Below are 17,052 nucleotides of genomic sequence, written 5' to 3' on the forward strand. Positions count from 1 at the left end.
GAGAGCATAAAATAGAAATTCAGATCTCTTGTCTTCATATGTTATCCATTGAAAGGGGACCCATGATAGAAAAGCAGTGGTACTACTTTTCTGACTTTGCTTCTAAAATTGCAAAGATCTCCAGTTTCACCAACAGTTAGGGTTCCCAACTGAAGACAACAAAATTCAACACTATAATGCTGCAGGAAGACCTTAAAATGCGTGCCTTGTGGGATTAGGTCCCACAGAGTTGGCCTTCTCCGGGTCCCATCAACTAAGCAATGCCATCTGGTGGGACCCAGGGAAAGAGCCTTCTCTGTGGCAGTCCCAGCCCTCTGGAATCAACTCCCCAGGAGATCAGGACCACCCTCACCCTCCTTGCCTTTCACAAGCTGCTGAAAACCCACCCATGCCATTAGGCATGGGGAAATTGATATACCCTTTAGCTATCATGGTTTATGTATGGTTTGTTTGAGTTGTGTGATTACTTTTTATTATAAGGGGTTTTTTAAATTGTTTTTAAATATTGGATTTGTATACTATGTATTGTTGTTGTGAGCCGCTCCGAGTCTTCGGAGAGGAGTGGCATACAAATCTAATAAATTATTATTATTATTATTATTAGTAGTAGTAGTAGTAGTAGTAGTATCATCATCATCATCATCATCATGAACCTTTCCATATACAGGTAGTCTTCAACTTACAAAAGTTTATTTAGTGTCTGTTTGAAGTTACAGCAGCATGGGAAAAAGTGACTTTTGACCATTTTTCACCGTTACAACCATTGCAACGTCCCTGTGGTCATGTGATCAAAATTCAGACATTTGGCAACTGACTCACATTTATGATGGCTGCAGTGTCTTGGAATCATGTTTGCGAACTTCTGACAAGCAAAGTCAAGCAAAGTCAATGGGGAAGCCAGATTTACTTAAAAACCTGGTTACTTAACTTAGCAACAGCTGTGATTCATTTAACAACTGTGGCAAGAAAGATTATAAAATGTGGTAAAACTCACTTACCAAATGTCTCACTTAACAACAGAAATTTGGGGCTCAATTGTGGTCGTAAGTTGAGGACTACTTAGTATTTTGTAAAAATTGTCCCTTGCAAGATAATCTTTTAAATATTTTGTTGCTCAAATTATGTACTTTTCATGTTGCATCAAAGTCTTAATCTCTGGGTCCTCAGATTTAAACATGCTAATTAGCATAAATGTTTCTTTTCCATTAAAATGCAATCTTTACTTCAAAGGAACTAGTAATTAAGCATAATCAGTACTGATTTGTTGATAGAATCTTTAAGATAAATAATTTTTTAGTTATTGTTTATTTAAATTCCCTCTTCCAACGTGGATAAACAATCAAATTGGCTTACAAAAAATTACTCCCCAATACATTACGTACTCTCTGGTTAATTTTTGAAGCCCCAAGGTTAAGAACAATATTGATTCTAATTCTGAACGGGCTATACCCCAGCCATTTATTGTACTTGTATAACACATTGTAAACACTATTAAGATCAATCAACTTTCTTAGGAAATAAGCTTTCATGAGTAGCATGAAATGAACAGAGCAGGTTCACTATTAGACTTAGTGGACTTTAAATAAAGAAAGTAGAAGCAAGAGAAAGGCGGGTGGAGAAAAACAAGCTAATGGGTTTACACAATAGCATAACTGAAAGCCACATCAATTAGCAGAAATAATGGTCTAGGAACCCATTGTCCCTATTCAAATCTTCTCTTAATGGACTGCATTTTTGTAATGCCTTGTAATTTAGTTGCCTCTCCTTGCCTGGTGCTAATGACATGTTCCTGTTTCACTACTGCTACCTTGAGGTCAGTGATGGAATGTCCTGGGAGACTAAAATGTTGGGCCATTCCCTTGTTACTGTTTGAGCTACAATGTATGACTTGTGTTCATTTATTCTCCGGTATATAGCTGAGCTGCACAGTGGTTAGAGGCCTCTGACTCTTGCCTCCCACTCGGAAGGTTGAGAGTTCAATCCTAGATGCTTCTCTATCAGGGCACAAAGAAAAAACATCTGCTGCAAACTTCACATAGGCTTCAGGAAGGGCATCCGGCCAGCAAACACTCAGCTCCATTCGGTCACCCCAACTTCACCCCGATAAAAAGGATCATAAAAAGAAAAAAAAAATCTTGTATCTGGATAATCTGTCCCACAGAGAATCTGGAGAAGCATTGTTGGAAGATGACTTACGTATCACATTAAAAGATAAGCACAAGCAGGACAGAGAAACTTGATCACTACTTTCTACTTGACTTGCATTGTGATTATATCATTCCAGTGTATCAAGAGCTTATTTTACAGTGTGGGTTATTTATTTATTTATTTATTTATTTATTTATTTACTTACTTACTTACTTACTTACTTACTTACTTACTTACTTACTTACTTACTTACTTACTTACTTACTTCTTATTGGATTTGTATGCCGCCCCTCTCTGGAGACTCGGAGCGGCTAACAGCAACAATAAAACAGTGTACAATAGTAATCTAATACTAAAAACGATTAAACAGCCATTAATATAAAAACCAGACATACATGCATACATACCATGCATAGAATTGTAAAGACCTAGGGGGAAAGAGGATCTCAATTCCCCCATGCCTGACGGCAGAGGTGGGTTTTAAGTAGCTTACGAAAGGCAAGGAGGGTGGGGGCAATTCTATCTCTGGGGGGAGTTGGCTCCAGAGGGCCGGACCTGCCGGGTTATGTACTCTAATAGATCACAATTTCGAACAAGATCTATGAAAGAACTTGCTCTGGAAAGAAGCACCTTTCTGATAGTGTTCCTTTTCAAAGAAACAATGAAAACTAATAGAAGTTGATCCAGATCCAGTTTAAAAGGGAGGGGGGGTGTCTTTTAAATCTGTATACCTTTTACTTTTTGGAGAGTCTTTTGTGTCACTTTTTTCTTTGTAGTCATCTGGAAGCTTGGCTAATTTTTCTCCAGTCTGAAGATTTAATTGTACATGTAATCCTGCAGGAATAGCTTGACCTAAAAATAAGAAGTTAAGAGATTTCAGTTTTGTCTCTTTCTGTGCCATAAATATTCAAAACCATATTCAAAAAGGGAACCAATTAAAAATGAAAAAATATTAAAGTTCTGTCATGTTAGTTTAGTGTAAGGTCATCTAGCTGGAGACCCCTGCTATGTTCTCAGATGCTGAATAATTTCCAGCACTTCTCACAATGGACCAGTGCAAATTATGGGTTCTGTAATTCAGCAATACTTGGAGAATCATAAGTCTGGTTGCATAAATATTTGCATAAATATAGTAACATATTACAAATAAATAGTGTAATATGCTACTCTACCATATTTAACCGTCCCTTTGCAGAGATTACTATTATGGAACCCAGGGACCATTTGTATGACAAATGCAGACAGAACAACAGTATTATCAACAGTATTGATTGTCTGAATCCCAGGAACACAAAATTAGAAATCTGTTGTAAAAGAATATGATTTGCTGAAGTCCTTAATTTCTACTGCAGGGAACTTGGGTAATCAGAGCCCAATAATTGGGCTCAAAAATTGGTCATTCCATGTCAAGTGGTCTGGGGGTCTCTGTTTGACAAGTATTATCCGCAATTATTGCATCAGCACACATGACATTTTACCAATGTTTATTGGAGACATGTGTGCATGTTTATACAAAATTTCATCAAAATCCGTAATTATAGAATGGGGCACTTTTCTGAAATCACACCACTTGACGGGAAATGAGTTCAAAAAATAAACTAATAATCTGACACAAGAAAAAACATGTAAAATTAGAAGTAAAATCTTCCTACATAGAAACATAGAAGACTGACGGCAGAAAAAGACATCATGATCCATCTAGTCTGCCCTTATACTATTATGGGTTCCCTTTCCAATGATCAGCAATTCATGAGTTTCTATGTTCACACAAAATTTATGGCAATGGGCTTTACAGGATAAAGCAACATGGGGATAATTTCTAACAGAAAAGAATGAGAGTAGCCTAGTTTTTCTGTGAAATGTTCTATCATTTATATGTTTAGTTTTTAAAAGTTAGTGTTTTCCGCATATCAATAAAGTCACTGGGAGTCAAGTTTATTCAAGGGAGATGGATAACTTTTCAAGCTGTTAACAAAAAGTCCGGCAAAACAATCTCAATAGCAGGACTGACGATGCAAATAACTGAGCCATTCGAGTAAGATGGGAAAGGAATCATACTGAGCCAAAGTATATTTTAAATAAGACACTAATGTAAAAAAGTGAACAAAATTAAAATATGTCATAGAGGAAATATATATTCTGTCAAAATTGCACAGCATGTGTTTTTAAACTAAGGAAATGCATAAATGAAAAGATTGAGATTTCCATTAATATAATCTGTAACTGAAGCACAGGTACTGCTCAACTTATAACCATTTGTTTAGTGGCTGTTCAAAGTTACAACAGCACTGGAAAAAAGTGACTGACGACCATTTTTCACACTTACAGCCATTGCAGCATTCCCATAATCACATGATCAAAATTTGGCCATTTGGCAACCAAGTCAATGGGGAAACCAGATTCACTTAACAACCGTGTTGCTAACTTAACAACTGCAATGATTCACTTAACAACTGTGACAAGAAAAGTCATAAAATCTAACCCCTGTATGATTTGGCAACATAAATGTTGGGCTCAATTGTGGTCATAACTTGAGGACAACCTGTAATCTTGCAATTTTTCAAGCATATCCATTAAGGGACATTAAATTTGTTCTCTGGAAAGTTTGAAATGCACAGTCTTTTTATTTCAGAACTGTACATGTTTATTGCATTTAAGGAAAAGAATAGTGAAAATACATGACACAATAATTGGGGTGGGTTTTTTCATTTTAGATCTTATTTAATCAACTAAAAGTAGACTGCAGTTGAACAGCGTGTCTTACAATGTTCACTTTAGTTTTTGTATATAAAAATATCTTGATTATAAAATGGAATATTTGTTTTGTCTGCATTTCATAATTTGGCTTTACGTCTGCACCTCCAAGATGTAAACAGACAAAAAAAGTATAATCTAATTAACATATAACTGACTCTATTTTTAAAAAGTGTGCATTGTCTATATATGGGGGGGGGGTTGGTTTTGAGATATTGGAGAAAGAATAGAAAGAATTCTTTATTGGCCAAATGTGATTGGACACACAAGGAATTTTTCTTGGTGCATATATTCTTAAGTGTACATAAAAGATACATTTGTCAAGAATCGTAAGGTACAACACTTAATGATTGTAATAGAGTACAAATAAGCAATCAATTCACATTAGGAATCAGTCAAAATAAATTGTAAGGATACAAGCATCAAAGTTACAGCGAGGCAGTTATAAGTGGGAGGAGATTGGTGATAGGAATTATGAGAAGATTAATAGTCGTGTAGACTTAGTAAATAGTTGGACAGTGTTGAGGGAATTATTTGTTAAGCAGAGTGATGGCATTTGGGGGAAAAGGAGGAAATATTAGTAACTTGGATATTCATTTCCACTTCTATTCATTGCTTTTTTAATGCTTTTCCTTAAGTCATGCCCTACTGACAAAAAGAGGTTCAATAATTTAGTTCCTTAAGAGGCAGTCTCATTTATTAGAACTTCCTTCCATCAATTTAACAACAGAGCCTTCGATCAACTGAGATTTGAAGGTAAGTACCTGTGGATAAGCACATAAAATAATGTAAATAACTTTTCTTCTAAGCTTCCAGTATTGAGACACTGAGAGAATTTGTATGCATGCAACCAGAGAAAACAGCTCTTCTGGCACTGCCATTCAAGGAAAGCACATACCGTATTTTTTCGGAGTATAAGACGCTCCAAAGTATAAGACGCACTTAGCTTTTGGGGAGGAAAACAAGGGGGGATTTGCCTCCCAACAAAATTCACCTGAAGAACTAACTACAAAATTTGGGGATGGCTACTAACTTAGATCTATTATTATTATTATTATTATTATTATTATTCTAATAATACTAATACTAATACCAATAATAATAATAATAATAATAATAAGAAGAAGAAGAAGAAGAAGAAGATGATGATGATGATGATGATTTGTATGCCGCCCTTCTCCAAAGACTCGGGGCAGCTCACAGAATGCAAAAAACAGCACAGCAAATCTAATAATTAAACTCATTACTAAAAATCCCATATATATTAAAATCAATCCACCAACTCATTCACAACCGCACATTACATTTGATAGACAGGGGAAAGGGGCTTGATCTACTTGTCCCATACCTGGTGACATAGGTGAGTCTTGAGGCTCTTGCGAAAGGCGAGGAGGATGGGGGCAGTGCGAATCTCCAGAGGGAACTGATTCCAGAGGGCCGACAGAGAAGGCTCTTCCCCTGGGCTCCGGCAGATGACATTGTCTGGCCGGCAGGATCTAGAGAAGGCCAACTATGTGGAACCTAATTGGTCCCTGGGATTTATGCTGCAGAATGCAGTCCAGTAAGTAATCTGTTCCGATGCCATGTAGGGCTTTATAGGTCATTACTAACACTTTGAATTGTGACCGGAAACCAATCAGCAACCAATGCAGTCCGCGGAGTGTTGTAGAAACATGGGTGTATCTGGGAAGACCCATGACCACTCACGCGGCTGCATTCTGCACGATTTGAAGTTTCCGAACACTCTTCAGAGGTAGCCCCTCATGGAAGATAGTTCTATCTTCTATCAACGACCTCTAGACTGGGGGCAGCATCGCTCCCAATACTAGGTGCGGGGCAACAATGATGGGAAATAGCTATAGTCCATCTCCTATTTGTAAACACCAGCAGGCACTGAATTGGTCATTGTAAGAAATGCTGGATTAACCAAAATCTTAGCCTAATTCAGCCCTTTTTCCCTAACAACACTTTTGTCAGGGTTCCAAGTAATACCCACAATGAAATAAAATTCCGAGGCTCCAACTTCCTCAAAGTTCCATTTTGTTAGTGATGTCGTACTGGCACATCTGGGAAAACCCGAATCTTAAGATTTCCAGGTTTTCCCCATCCCTAAATGAAAGTTCCAATCCCTGCCCAGCACTCACATGTCCATCACATGGCCCAATCAGACACTGTCCCAACTGGAGATGCCTCCCAGTCATCCGACTCCAGGTGCCAGGACAAGATGTCCTTGACACTCTGAGAAAGGAATGTTATTTTGACTCCCATACTCCACATACCCCTCTCCCATTTTCCCAAAGTAGAAAATGTGGCAGGCCTGAAGGCCCAACATAAAAGATGGCTTCCAGGCCTGACAACTTTGAGCAACAGAGTAAAGAGGGGTGTTTTAGTCCCTTTGCAAGCCTCCCTTGTAAGTTACTTGCACTACTCCAAAAATAAACCATGTTTCCATTACCTGGCCGGACAGTCTGCCACTGATTTGTTGGATAAAACACTTCCAAGTCTTCAGAATCAAGAATCTCTTCTTCCTCCTCGACCACCTCCAATTCTTCCTTATTTTGTTCTTTTAAATCACCCTCTTCTTTTTTGGTCAAAGCAAATTCCTACATAAAAAAAGGTAGGGTTACTTTTAGATCTGCTTATAAAGGTAAAACTAAAGGTTTCCCTCTCCACTCATGTCCAACTCTGGGAGGGGGGGTTTCAACAGTACCACTCATCTCCGTTTCTTAATCAGGGAAACCAGGGGTACCTTAAGACAGTGGTAGGCAAAGTTGCCTCTTCTATGACTTGTGGACTTCAACTCCCATAATTCCTGAGCCAATCATGCTAGCTCCGGAATTCTGGGAGTTGAAACCACCTGTCATAGAAGAGCCAACTTTGCTTACTGCTGCTTTAAGACATTTCTGTGGTCATGTGACCAGCATGGCATGGAATGCTGCTAATGTTAATAAATTGGTACCTATTTATCAGGCCGCATTTGCTTTTGAACTGCTAAATAGGCAGAAGTTGGGGCAACTAACAGGAGCTCATCCCACTGTGTGGCACTTGGGTCTTGAACCTGAGTCTGCGGAGAGGGGCGGCATACAAATCTGATTAATATATTTAAAATCTGATTAATATATTTAAAATATTTCCAGCATGTTTATTATCTTTTATTAGCTAAAATACTGTATGTATTACACATGCATTAAAAAAAAACAATTAAATATGTGCAATACCATGTGTATTGAAAGCACTGTGCTAAAGAGAGAAAGTTTACCATCCCCACTTGCCCATATTCATTCTGGCTGATGGCTTAACTTTCTTTAATGAAACATATTAAATATTTGTTTTGTTTTTTTAAATTACTTACTGCAACTCTGTCATTCAAGCATGAAGAGAAACTTGTTATAAATAGCAGCAAGACCACCAAATTCAGCTTTGTCACAATGGAGGACCAAAAACAAATACGAGGCATTTCAACCTGAAATTACACAGTTGATTAATAGATAGATCGCTGCCCATTTCCATCCGTTATTCTCATCACATTGTACAATTTTACCATATTCCATAGAAAACAAAGAGGACACCAAGCAGTGAATATTCCACTGTTCCAAAATATCTATCCCGAAGCTCTGTTCCAAAGATACATGGGTAAATACTGTATTATGAATATTTCATAAATATTATTAAATATTATATTATCTCAAAGAATATTCTTTAGTCAAAAGCATATTCATCATGGATAATATCTTTAGCATAAACTTATACTATGAATATGCAGATTGTATACTTTAATGACATATCATATAATTAATGGGAGAGTTAACAGTGAGTCAAATAAGTGGACCTTGCATACTTTTTAAAATAATGATAAATGTGCACAGTTTCAGCTAAAACTACATCTTTCCTTAATTTTCTTTTCTTTTTGAATGATACCATTGGGATACCATTGGGATCATTCAAAAAGAAAATTATGGGAAATCTTTGATTGTCCAAGTAAAAACAGATTCAGTGTCCTTTCCCACTAACTATAAGTAGAGCAACTGCTCAAAAGTAAGAGACATGGGGGACACAGGTTCTACACACCTAGCAAAGGTGGTTCTTAAGTTTTGTCACTTAAACAATCATGCTCTCCCACTAGCTACTATTAGTATTATTTTCTACATATATGGAGACGGCACCTTGGTAATCACAACGAACCTGCAAGGATAAAGGCAATAAAGAAAGCTGTTACTCTGTTACTTAAAAATTCAAAGAAAAATTTTGTATTTAGCACCATTCCCCTCCATCTTTCTTTGTACGTACCTCGTTTATTCGCCTAATCTTTTTACTTCTCCTTCTTTCTTTTATTCTTCCCCCACCTTTTTCTTTACCTCCCACTAAGGCAATTCCTTCGATGAAAACTGAAATAATGGCAACCGTCTCAGTTATGCCCTTCCTTGACAAGGAGTTTCTACTATTATGTGCTACCTTCTTGAAAGCCAGCCCTATTCCTCCTAAGAATTAAATCAGTGGGGAAGCACCCTCAGCATCCCTTTTGTAGCAAAAAGGCCTTTTAAAGTCCCTGAATCACACCAGGGATCCTGAACAGAAATGACTGCTGAGCACAACTTCTGGGTCCAAAGGAACAGTGAGAACTAGAAACCTTCACACAACAGGGTCCCTCTATCCTTCCTTCATACCACTTTGATTTATCAGCCTACAACACTATCACTGTGAGTTTGAAGCAATTTATGGTCATTTGTTCTGCCTCGTGAATTCCGGGGACTGTTCCTTTGCAAACTTCATTTGTAGCCTGCTATTTGGCTGAGCTGGGTTTTCAGTGGAGATAGTTTTGTATTATCACATCTTTGGGATTTTTTAATTGATTTTTTGTTGATCCAAGCTGCTCGATTTGATAATGTTCCCAAAGTATGATGGCATATACCTAGCTCAGGATCAGCTATTCATTTAATATTTAAGGACTATAATTATATACTGCTAAATATCTGAAAAATGTCCCAATGTAGATTCTACTTCATCACACTGCCACCTAACTGTACAATGGCAAGAATACTCAGGAGGCATATTAGAATGAGAAAAAATATGGATCAAATATTCAGCTATAAGTCTCAGTCAGTTTACAATTATCATAGAAAGCCAGAAAAATGAATAAATGAAGTAAATTCTGTTTAAGGTAGCAAGAGGTGTATCATGCAAATCATACCCATGGAAACCGTGAGATAGAATAGAATGGAATAGAATTAGAATTAGAATAGAATAGAATAGAATAGAATAATTTATTGGCCAAGTGTGATTGTACACACAAGGAATTTATCTTTGGTGCATATGCTGTCAGTGTACAGAAAAAGAAAAGATACTTTTGTCAAGAATCATGAGGGACAACACTTAATGATTGTCATAAGGTACAAATAAACAGCCAGTCAATATTAATATAAATCATAAGAATACAAGCAACAAGTTACAGTCATAAGTAGAAGGAGATGTGAGATAAGAATGATGAGAAGACTAATAGTAATAGTAATGCAGCCTAGTGGATAGTTTGATAGTGTTGAGGGAAGTATTCATTTAGCAGAGTGATGGTGTTCAGGAAAAAACTGTTCTTGTGTCTAGTTGTCTTGGTGTGCAGTGCTCTAAACCATAGTGTTGTTTTGAGAGTGAGTTGAAACAGTTTGTGTCCAGGGTGCAAGGGGTCATAAGTATTTTGACAGCCCTCTTTTTGTCTCATGCAGTACACAGGTCATCAATGGCAGTAATTGTTTTTTCCTGCAGTTATCTCCCTCTTAGATACAAAGCAAGTTGTGTGACCTAGGGCCAGTCACTCTCTCTCAACCCTAAGGAGGCAATACCAAGCCACTTCCAGGTATCAACAGAGACTTAAAGTACAGTATACCAAAAAATAAAACAAAAAACCCTTGTCCCAAACCCAACCCATCTCAATTTTCAAAGCAACATTACTTATTTACAACTCATTTCATTATTAATATACTATTTCTTGTTGTAATATTTTATATTGTTATTTTTATTAATTGTATTAATTAAAATTAATAATAAAATTAAATACTATTAACTCAGAGTCACCTTGCTGAGATGGAAGGCACATTACTTCAAGAAATGATAAATAAGCAAAATTTCTCAAGAGCACATGTTGGTATTAATGGAAATATCAGATGATCTTTAAGGGTACCTATTCTATTTAACGGCCGATTAATCCAATGCAAGATCCAATACTGTACAGACCTGTACAGATTCAACGTTTTATCTATCCGAGAGGCTGGTCTGTTTGGACAGCAGTGGAAGATGGGGAGGGGAAGCAAGTCACATGGAACCGCAGCAGTTCCTACTACACATTTGTTTAATTTTTAAAAAAATTTGCTTGTCTACATCGGTTTTCTAAAACTGGGTCAGAAACGGCCAATCCGTCCATAATCTACACAGGATCGTGCGTTTTAAGAACAAAATAAGCCGGTTCCACCGTGGCTTTACATTCCCGGTCCACCCAATCACCCCAAAGTTGATTTTATTAACTGGTTTAAAATTGTTTTTAAAACTGTCCTTTTTTTATATGTTGATTTTGTTGTAAGCTGTCGAGAGTCCTTTGGGAGTTGTGCGGCATATAAATTAATTAATTAGGGGTTAGTTGCTGGAATGCTAATGCGTAAATAAATGTACTGTATTTATTATTTATTTATAATTAATTAAATAAATAATAAATACATTTATTTACGCATTAGCATTCCAGCAACTAACCCCTCTTGAACCAGCTGAAGCAGAAGTGACCGGCGACTATTCCCCTTCGCTTGTATGGAGTAGAGCGAACACGAGATCAGATACCCCCCCAAAAGGTTTCCAACACAATCCCCATCATCAGCCACACAGAAGTCAAGCGCGATGGGATTTGGAGTCCAAAACATATGGGCAGCAGCAGGCAGGGAAAAGATCCCCGGCAGCTTATTAACTGCTGACACCGCCGCTCGGTACTTGGAGGGAATGCCCGGCTGCCTCGGAAGGAGCCCTGGAATACGCACCGTGCCCACGCAGCCTTCTTTTCACCGGCCAGCCCACTACCTCTCTGCGGGACCCTCTTCCAGCAGGACCTCGGAGCCGGCGCTCTTCACCAATCAGGAAAACCCTCGTCACCACCGCCGCTCCCCCCACACCCAGCGTTCAGAGTTCTCGGGCAAGAGCTCCGCCCATTCAAAGGAAGCCGCCCCTCCCAACGTGGCTGCAGGAGGTTGCATACGTAGAGATAGTAAGTGTAGAGGCGTTCATCAGCTCGCAAGATATTACACTTTCTGGTCCGCTTTATACCGTAACTCGGCCCTATTCAGATTCTATGTCGGACTGACTCCAAAGGGCATGAAAAGCCGTTCATTATAGAATAGAATTCTTTATTGGCCAATTGGACATACAATGAATTTGTCTTTGGGGTGTATGCGCTCAGTGTACATAAAAGAAAATATACATTATTTTTATTTGTTTATTTATTATCTATCTAGCTTTCTATCCGCCAAAACATGTACTGTACTGTACAAGATAACAGGTATTGGTATGAACTTAAACAAAAGCAAAGTAGGTACAGGTAGAAACATAGAAACATAGAAGTCTGACGGCAGAAAAAGACCTCATGGTCCATCTAGTCTGCCCTTATACTATTTTCTGTATTTTATCTTAGGATGGATATATGTTTATCCCAGGCATGTTTAAATTCAGTTACTGTGGATTTATCTACCACATCTGCTGGAAGTTTGTTCCAAGGATCTACTACTCTTTCAGTAAAATAATATTTTCTCATGTTGCTTTTGATCTTTCCCCCAACTAACTTCAGATTGTGTCCCCTTGTTCTTGTGTTCACTTTCCTATTAAAAACACTTCCCTCCTGGACCTTATTTAACCCTTTAATATATTTAAATGTTTCGATCATGTCCCCCCTTTTCCTTCTGTCCTCCAGACTATACAGATTGAGTTCATTAAGTCTTTCCTGATACATTTTATGCTTAAGACCTTCCACCATTCTTGTAGCCCGTCTTTGGACCCGTTCAATTTTGTCAATATCTTTTTGTAGGTGAGGTCTCCAGAACTGAACACAGTATTCCAAATGTGGTCTCACCAGCATTCTATATAGTGGGATCATAATCTCCCTCTTCCTGCTTGTTATACCTCTAGCTATGCAGCCAAGCATCCTACTTGCTTTCCCTACCGCCTGACTGCACTGTTCACCCATTTTGAGACTGTCAGAAATCACTACCCCTAAATCCTTTTCTTTTGAAGTACAGTATTTGCCAACACTGAACTGCCAATACAATACTCAGATTGAGGATTCCTTTTCCCCAAGTGCATTATTTTACATTTGGAAACATTAAACTGCAGTTTCCATTGCTTAGACCATTTATCTAGTAAAGCTAAATCATTTACCATATTACAGACGCCTCCAGGAATATCAACCCTATTGCACACTTTAGAGTCATCGGCAAATAGGCAAACCTTCCCTACCAAACCTTCCCCTATGTCACTCACAAATATATTAAAAAGAATAGGACCCAGAACAGATCCTTGTGGCACACCGCTTGTAACCTGACTCTGCTCAGAATACTCGCCATTAACAATAACTCTCTGATGTCTACGCTTCAGCCAGCTGCAAATCCATTGAACTATCCAAGGATTAAGTCCAATCTTCACTAATTTATCTATCAGCTCTTTATGTGGAACCGTATCAAAGGCTTTGCTGAAGTCCAGGTAGGCAATATCCACGGCACCACCTTCATCCAACACCTTTGTGACATAGTCAAAGAAATCAATGAGATTAGTCTGACATGATTTGCCTTCAGTAAAGCCATGCTGATTTGGGTCTAATAAGTTATTGTTTTTTAGGTGCTGATTTATCCTCTTTTTGAGTAGAGTCTCCATCATTTTAACTACAACTGATGTCAAGCTAACTGGCCTGTAGTTACCAGCTTCTTCTCTACTGCCCTTCTTGTGAATAGGCACAACACTGGCCATTCTCCAATCCTCAGGAACTTCTCCTGTTAACAAGGATTGGTTAAACAAATCAGTCAGGGGGGTAGCAATGACAGATCTGAGTTCTTTAAGAACTCTGGGGTGGATACCATCTGGACCCATTGCCTTATTTATCTTTAATCGTTCAAGTTCTTCTAAGACATCGGCTTCTAAGATCACTGGAGCTGAATCCGTACAGCTGGAAGCAATGCTATATCCCTCTATAGTATTATTTTGTAAGGTGTCTTTTGAGAAAACTGAACAGAAGTAGCTATTGAAATGGTCAGCGATCTCCTTATTCCCATTAATGCATGTATTATTCCCGGTACTAAGCTTCGTGATGCCGCAGTTTTTCTTCTTCTTATCATTAATATATCTGAAGAAGGTTTTATCCCCCTTCTTTACAGATTTGGCAATTTCTTCCTCTTTTGAGGCTTTAGCAGCATATATTATCTGTTTCGCCTCCTTCTGTCTCATTTTATATACCTCCCTATCAGCTATACTTCCAGACTCTTTATACCTCCTATAGGCAGCCTTTTTTTCATTGACTATAGCCCTTACATCATTGCTAAACCATAGCGGTTTCTTCTTCCTTTTACCTTTAGTTATTTGTCTTACATACAGTCCAGTGGCTTTTAAGATGGCCTTTTTTAATACAGTCCACTGGATGCTCGCTCCTGCCATTTTATCCCTCCCCTTTAAGGTAAATCAGTGATGGGCTACCAAAATTTTTACTACCACACTGTGGGTGTGGCTTATGCATTTTGTTTCAACATCTTTCAGTGCAAATTGGGTGCTCTGGTGTGGAGCTCCAAATTTTGCTACCGGTACTGCATACCTGATCGTACCCATAGGAGCCCATAGGACAATAGGACAATAAGAAAGGGACGGTACCTTAGGCACAAGACTGAATTTATGCATGCCCCTTATAGACCTCTTAGTTTAATATTTAATTATTACTTTCTATTTAACTCCTCTTTGCTTTCAGTCCCAGTGTGTATATAACTATACTTAGCGAATTTCTTTCTCATCTAATAATGGCTTTGTCAGCTTTCATTTCCCTATTTTAAAAAATCCTACATTTGAACATAGACGACATCTCCAACTAGTCAATACTGAGTTGGATAGATCACAAATTTCCAGTTATAATATATATTTTTTATTTTAAAAAAACAGTTCTAGCCAACAAATTATCCTGCAGAATTAAGGCTCTAATTTAAGTTTTCATCTTATATCAATAGTTTGTACAAGGATATGCTCCTAGTTATTATTAATTTGTTATTTATTGACTCCTCACATCCTGGAAACAAACTGTTTCAACTCCTACCCTCAAAATGATGCCATAGAGCACTGCACACCAAGATAACTAGACACAACTAGACACAAGAACATTTTTTTCCTGAATGCTGTCACTCTGCTAAACAAATAATTCCTTCACCACTGTCAAACCAAACTATTCACTAAGCCAGTGTTTCCCAACCTTGGCATTTTGAAGAGATCTGGACTTCAACTCCCAGAATTCCCCAGCCAGCAAATGCTGGCTGGGGAATTCTGGGAGTTGAAGTCCAGATCTCTTCAAGTTGCCAAGGTTGGGAAACACTGTGCACTAAGGCTGCATTACTATTACTACTGTATTAGTCTTCTCATCATTTGTATCCCCATCTCCTTCCACTTATGACTGTATGACTGTAACATTGTTACTTGTATCATTACAATTTATATTGACTGGTTCCTAATATAATTTGCTTGCTTATTTGTACCCAGTCATTAGAATTCTATTCTATTCTATTCATTGTTGTACCTTATATTCTTGACAAACTGTTCTTTTATTTACACTGAGAACTTGTGCACCAAGACAAATTCCTTATGTGTCCAAACACACTTGGCCAATAAAAATTATTCTATTCTATTCTATCCTAGTATCCTATCCTATCCTACCTTTTACTATTAAGCTGCCAATGTAATACTATTAAGCTACATTGAAAGGGAGGGTTGCTTTAACCTTGCTGTTCTGTTCCCATTTACTGTACTATAATGTTTCAGGTGTAACGAAATGTAAAAAAATGTAACAATCATTGTGTAGCAAAAAGAAAACAAAACAGAAAAAAACCCTCACTCATAGTAAGAACCCCTCAAATGAGGAAAAGTCAATTCATCACAAGTTTGAGATCTTCATGACAAATAATCTACAGGTCTCAAATTTCATTTCGGGTCATATTGAGTGAACTGTGCCAACTGTCTATGGATTCCGAATATGTCCAAGCTTTGGACTTAATTTAAAACTTGCCTTACACTAGTATTAATATTTATTTATTTACACTAGTATTTGTTTATTTGTTTATTGGCATACAAGTCAAACAAACAAACAAACAAACAAACAAACAAACAAATAATGTAGACAACCTGTCACAAGGAATCATGTGGACAAGTGACTCTCTTTCCTATCTTTTTTTTTTAAATATTAAGGAATAAAAAGGAAGAACACTTTATTTATTTATTTATTTCAAAAATTTCTCTGAGGTACAGATAGGCCTCCTCAGGTTTTATAGAAAATATAAATGATGAGTGCCAAAGATTCCTTTGCAGGCCCTTCCCCTATTTGTCTTGAGAGAACAAAGGGAAAACAATATGAAGTAGCAGGAAACAAGAAAATAATGGTAGGAAGATTTATTCACCTTTCCCCCTGAGATTTGTGTGACTGCTGTTCTGTTTGGCCTTGCAAAGCTCCTTGCCAATTAGGTCTTTGGCAGCATGTCAAGAGAGGTAATGGTTAGTGCTTATCAGCCTTCTTCTGAAAGACTGGCATACTTCTGTCAGACTAATTAACACTGCTTGGGATTTATTATGGCTGCGAATGGACATAATTCACAGCTGTTGAAATAAAAAGAGGTTTTATTGTTATTAATAATAATAATAATCTACCTCCTTCAGAGTCAGATTAGAAATTTTATTTTATTTATTTATTTGTTTTGTCAAATACGTATTGGTAGTATATAAAGATATAATAATATTTATATACATGATATTAGTAAGAGAGAAACATTAGGACAGGGGACGGAAGGCACGCCCAAAGCCTTTTTATTACACTACATGGGACCTGGGAAGATTGCAGCAGCCTGCGGAGCTCAAGCAAGCTTGGACTCAAGACAGCCTACAACCGTGATAGCGAAT

At 37.6% G+C, this 17,052-nt stretch overlaps 1 protein-coding gene across 1 annotated transcript in view; it reads right to left on the reverse strand.

Moving 5' to 3' along the window:
* SIL1 (SIL1 nucleotide exchange factor) overlaps positions 1-12,083 on the reverse strand; it is a 63,284-nt gene extending 51,201 nt beyond the window's left edge. The window contains exons 1-4 of the mRNA XM_070738328.1: positions 11,913-12,083; positions 8,255-8,365; positions 7,358-7,505; positions 2,880-3,000 (exon numbers count right to left, since the gene is read on the reverse strand). Of these exons, the coding sequence (XP_070594429.1) occupies positions 2,880-3,000; positions 7,358-7,505; positions 8,255-8,359 (374 nt within the window). The 5' untranslated portion in view covers positions 8,360-8,365; positions 11,913-12,083. The remainder of the gene's footprint in view (positions 1-2,879; positions 3,001-7,357; positions 7,506-8,254; positions 8,366-11,912) is intronic.
* Between the last annotated feature and the right edge of the window lie 4,969 nt (positions 12,084-17,052).

This window comes from Erythrolamprus reginae, chromosome 1 (genome assembly GCF_031021105.1).
Source record: "Erythrolamprus reginae isolate rEryReg1 chromosome 1, rEryReg1.hap1, whole genome shotgun sequence".
In the NCBI taxonomy this organism is placed as follows: Eukaryota; Metazoa; Chordata; class Lepidosauria; order Squamata; family Dipsadidae; genus Erythrolamprus; species Erythrolamprus reginae.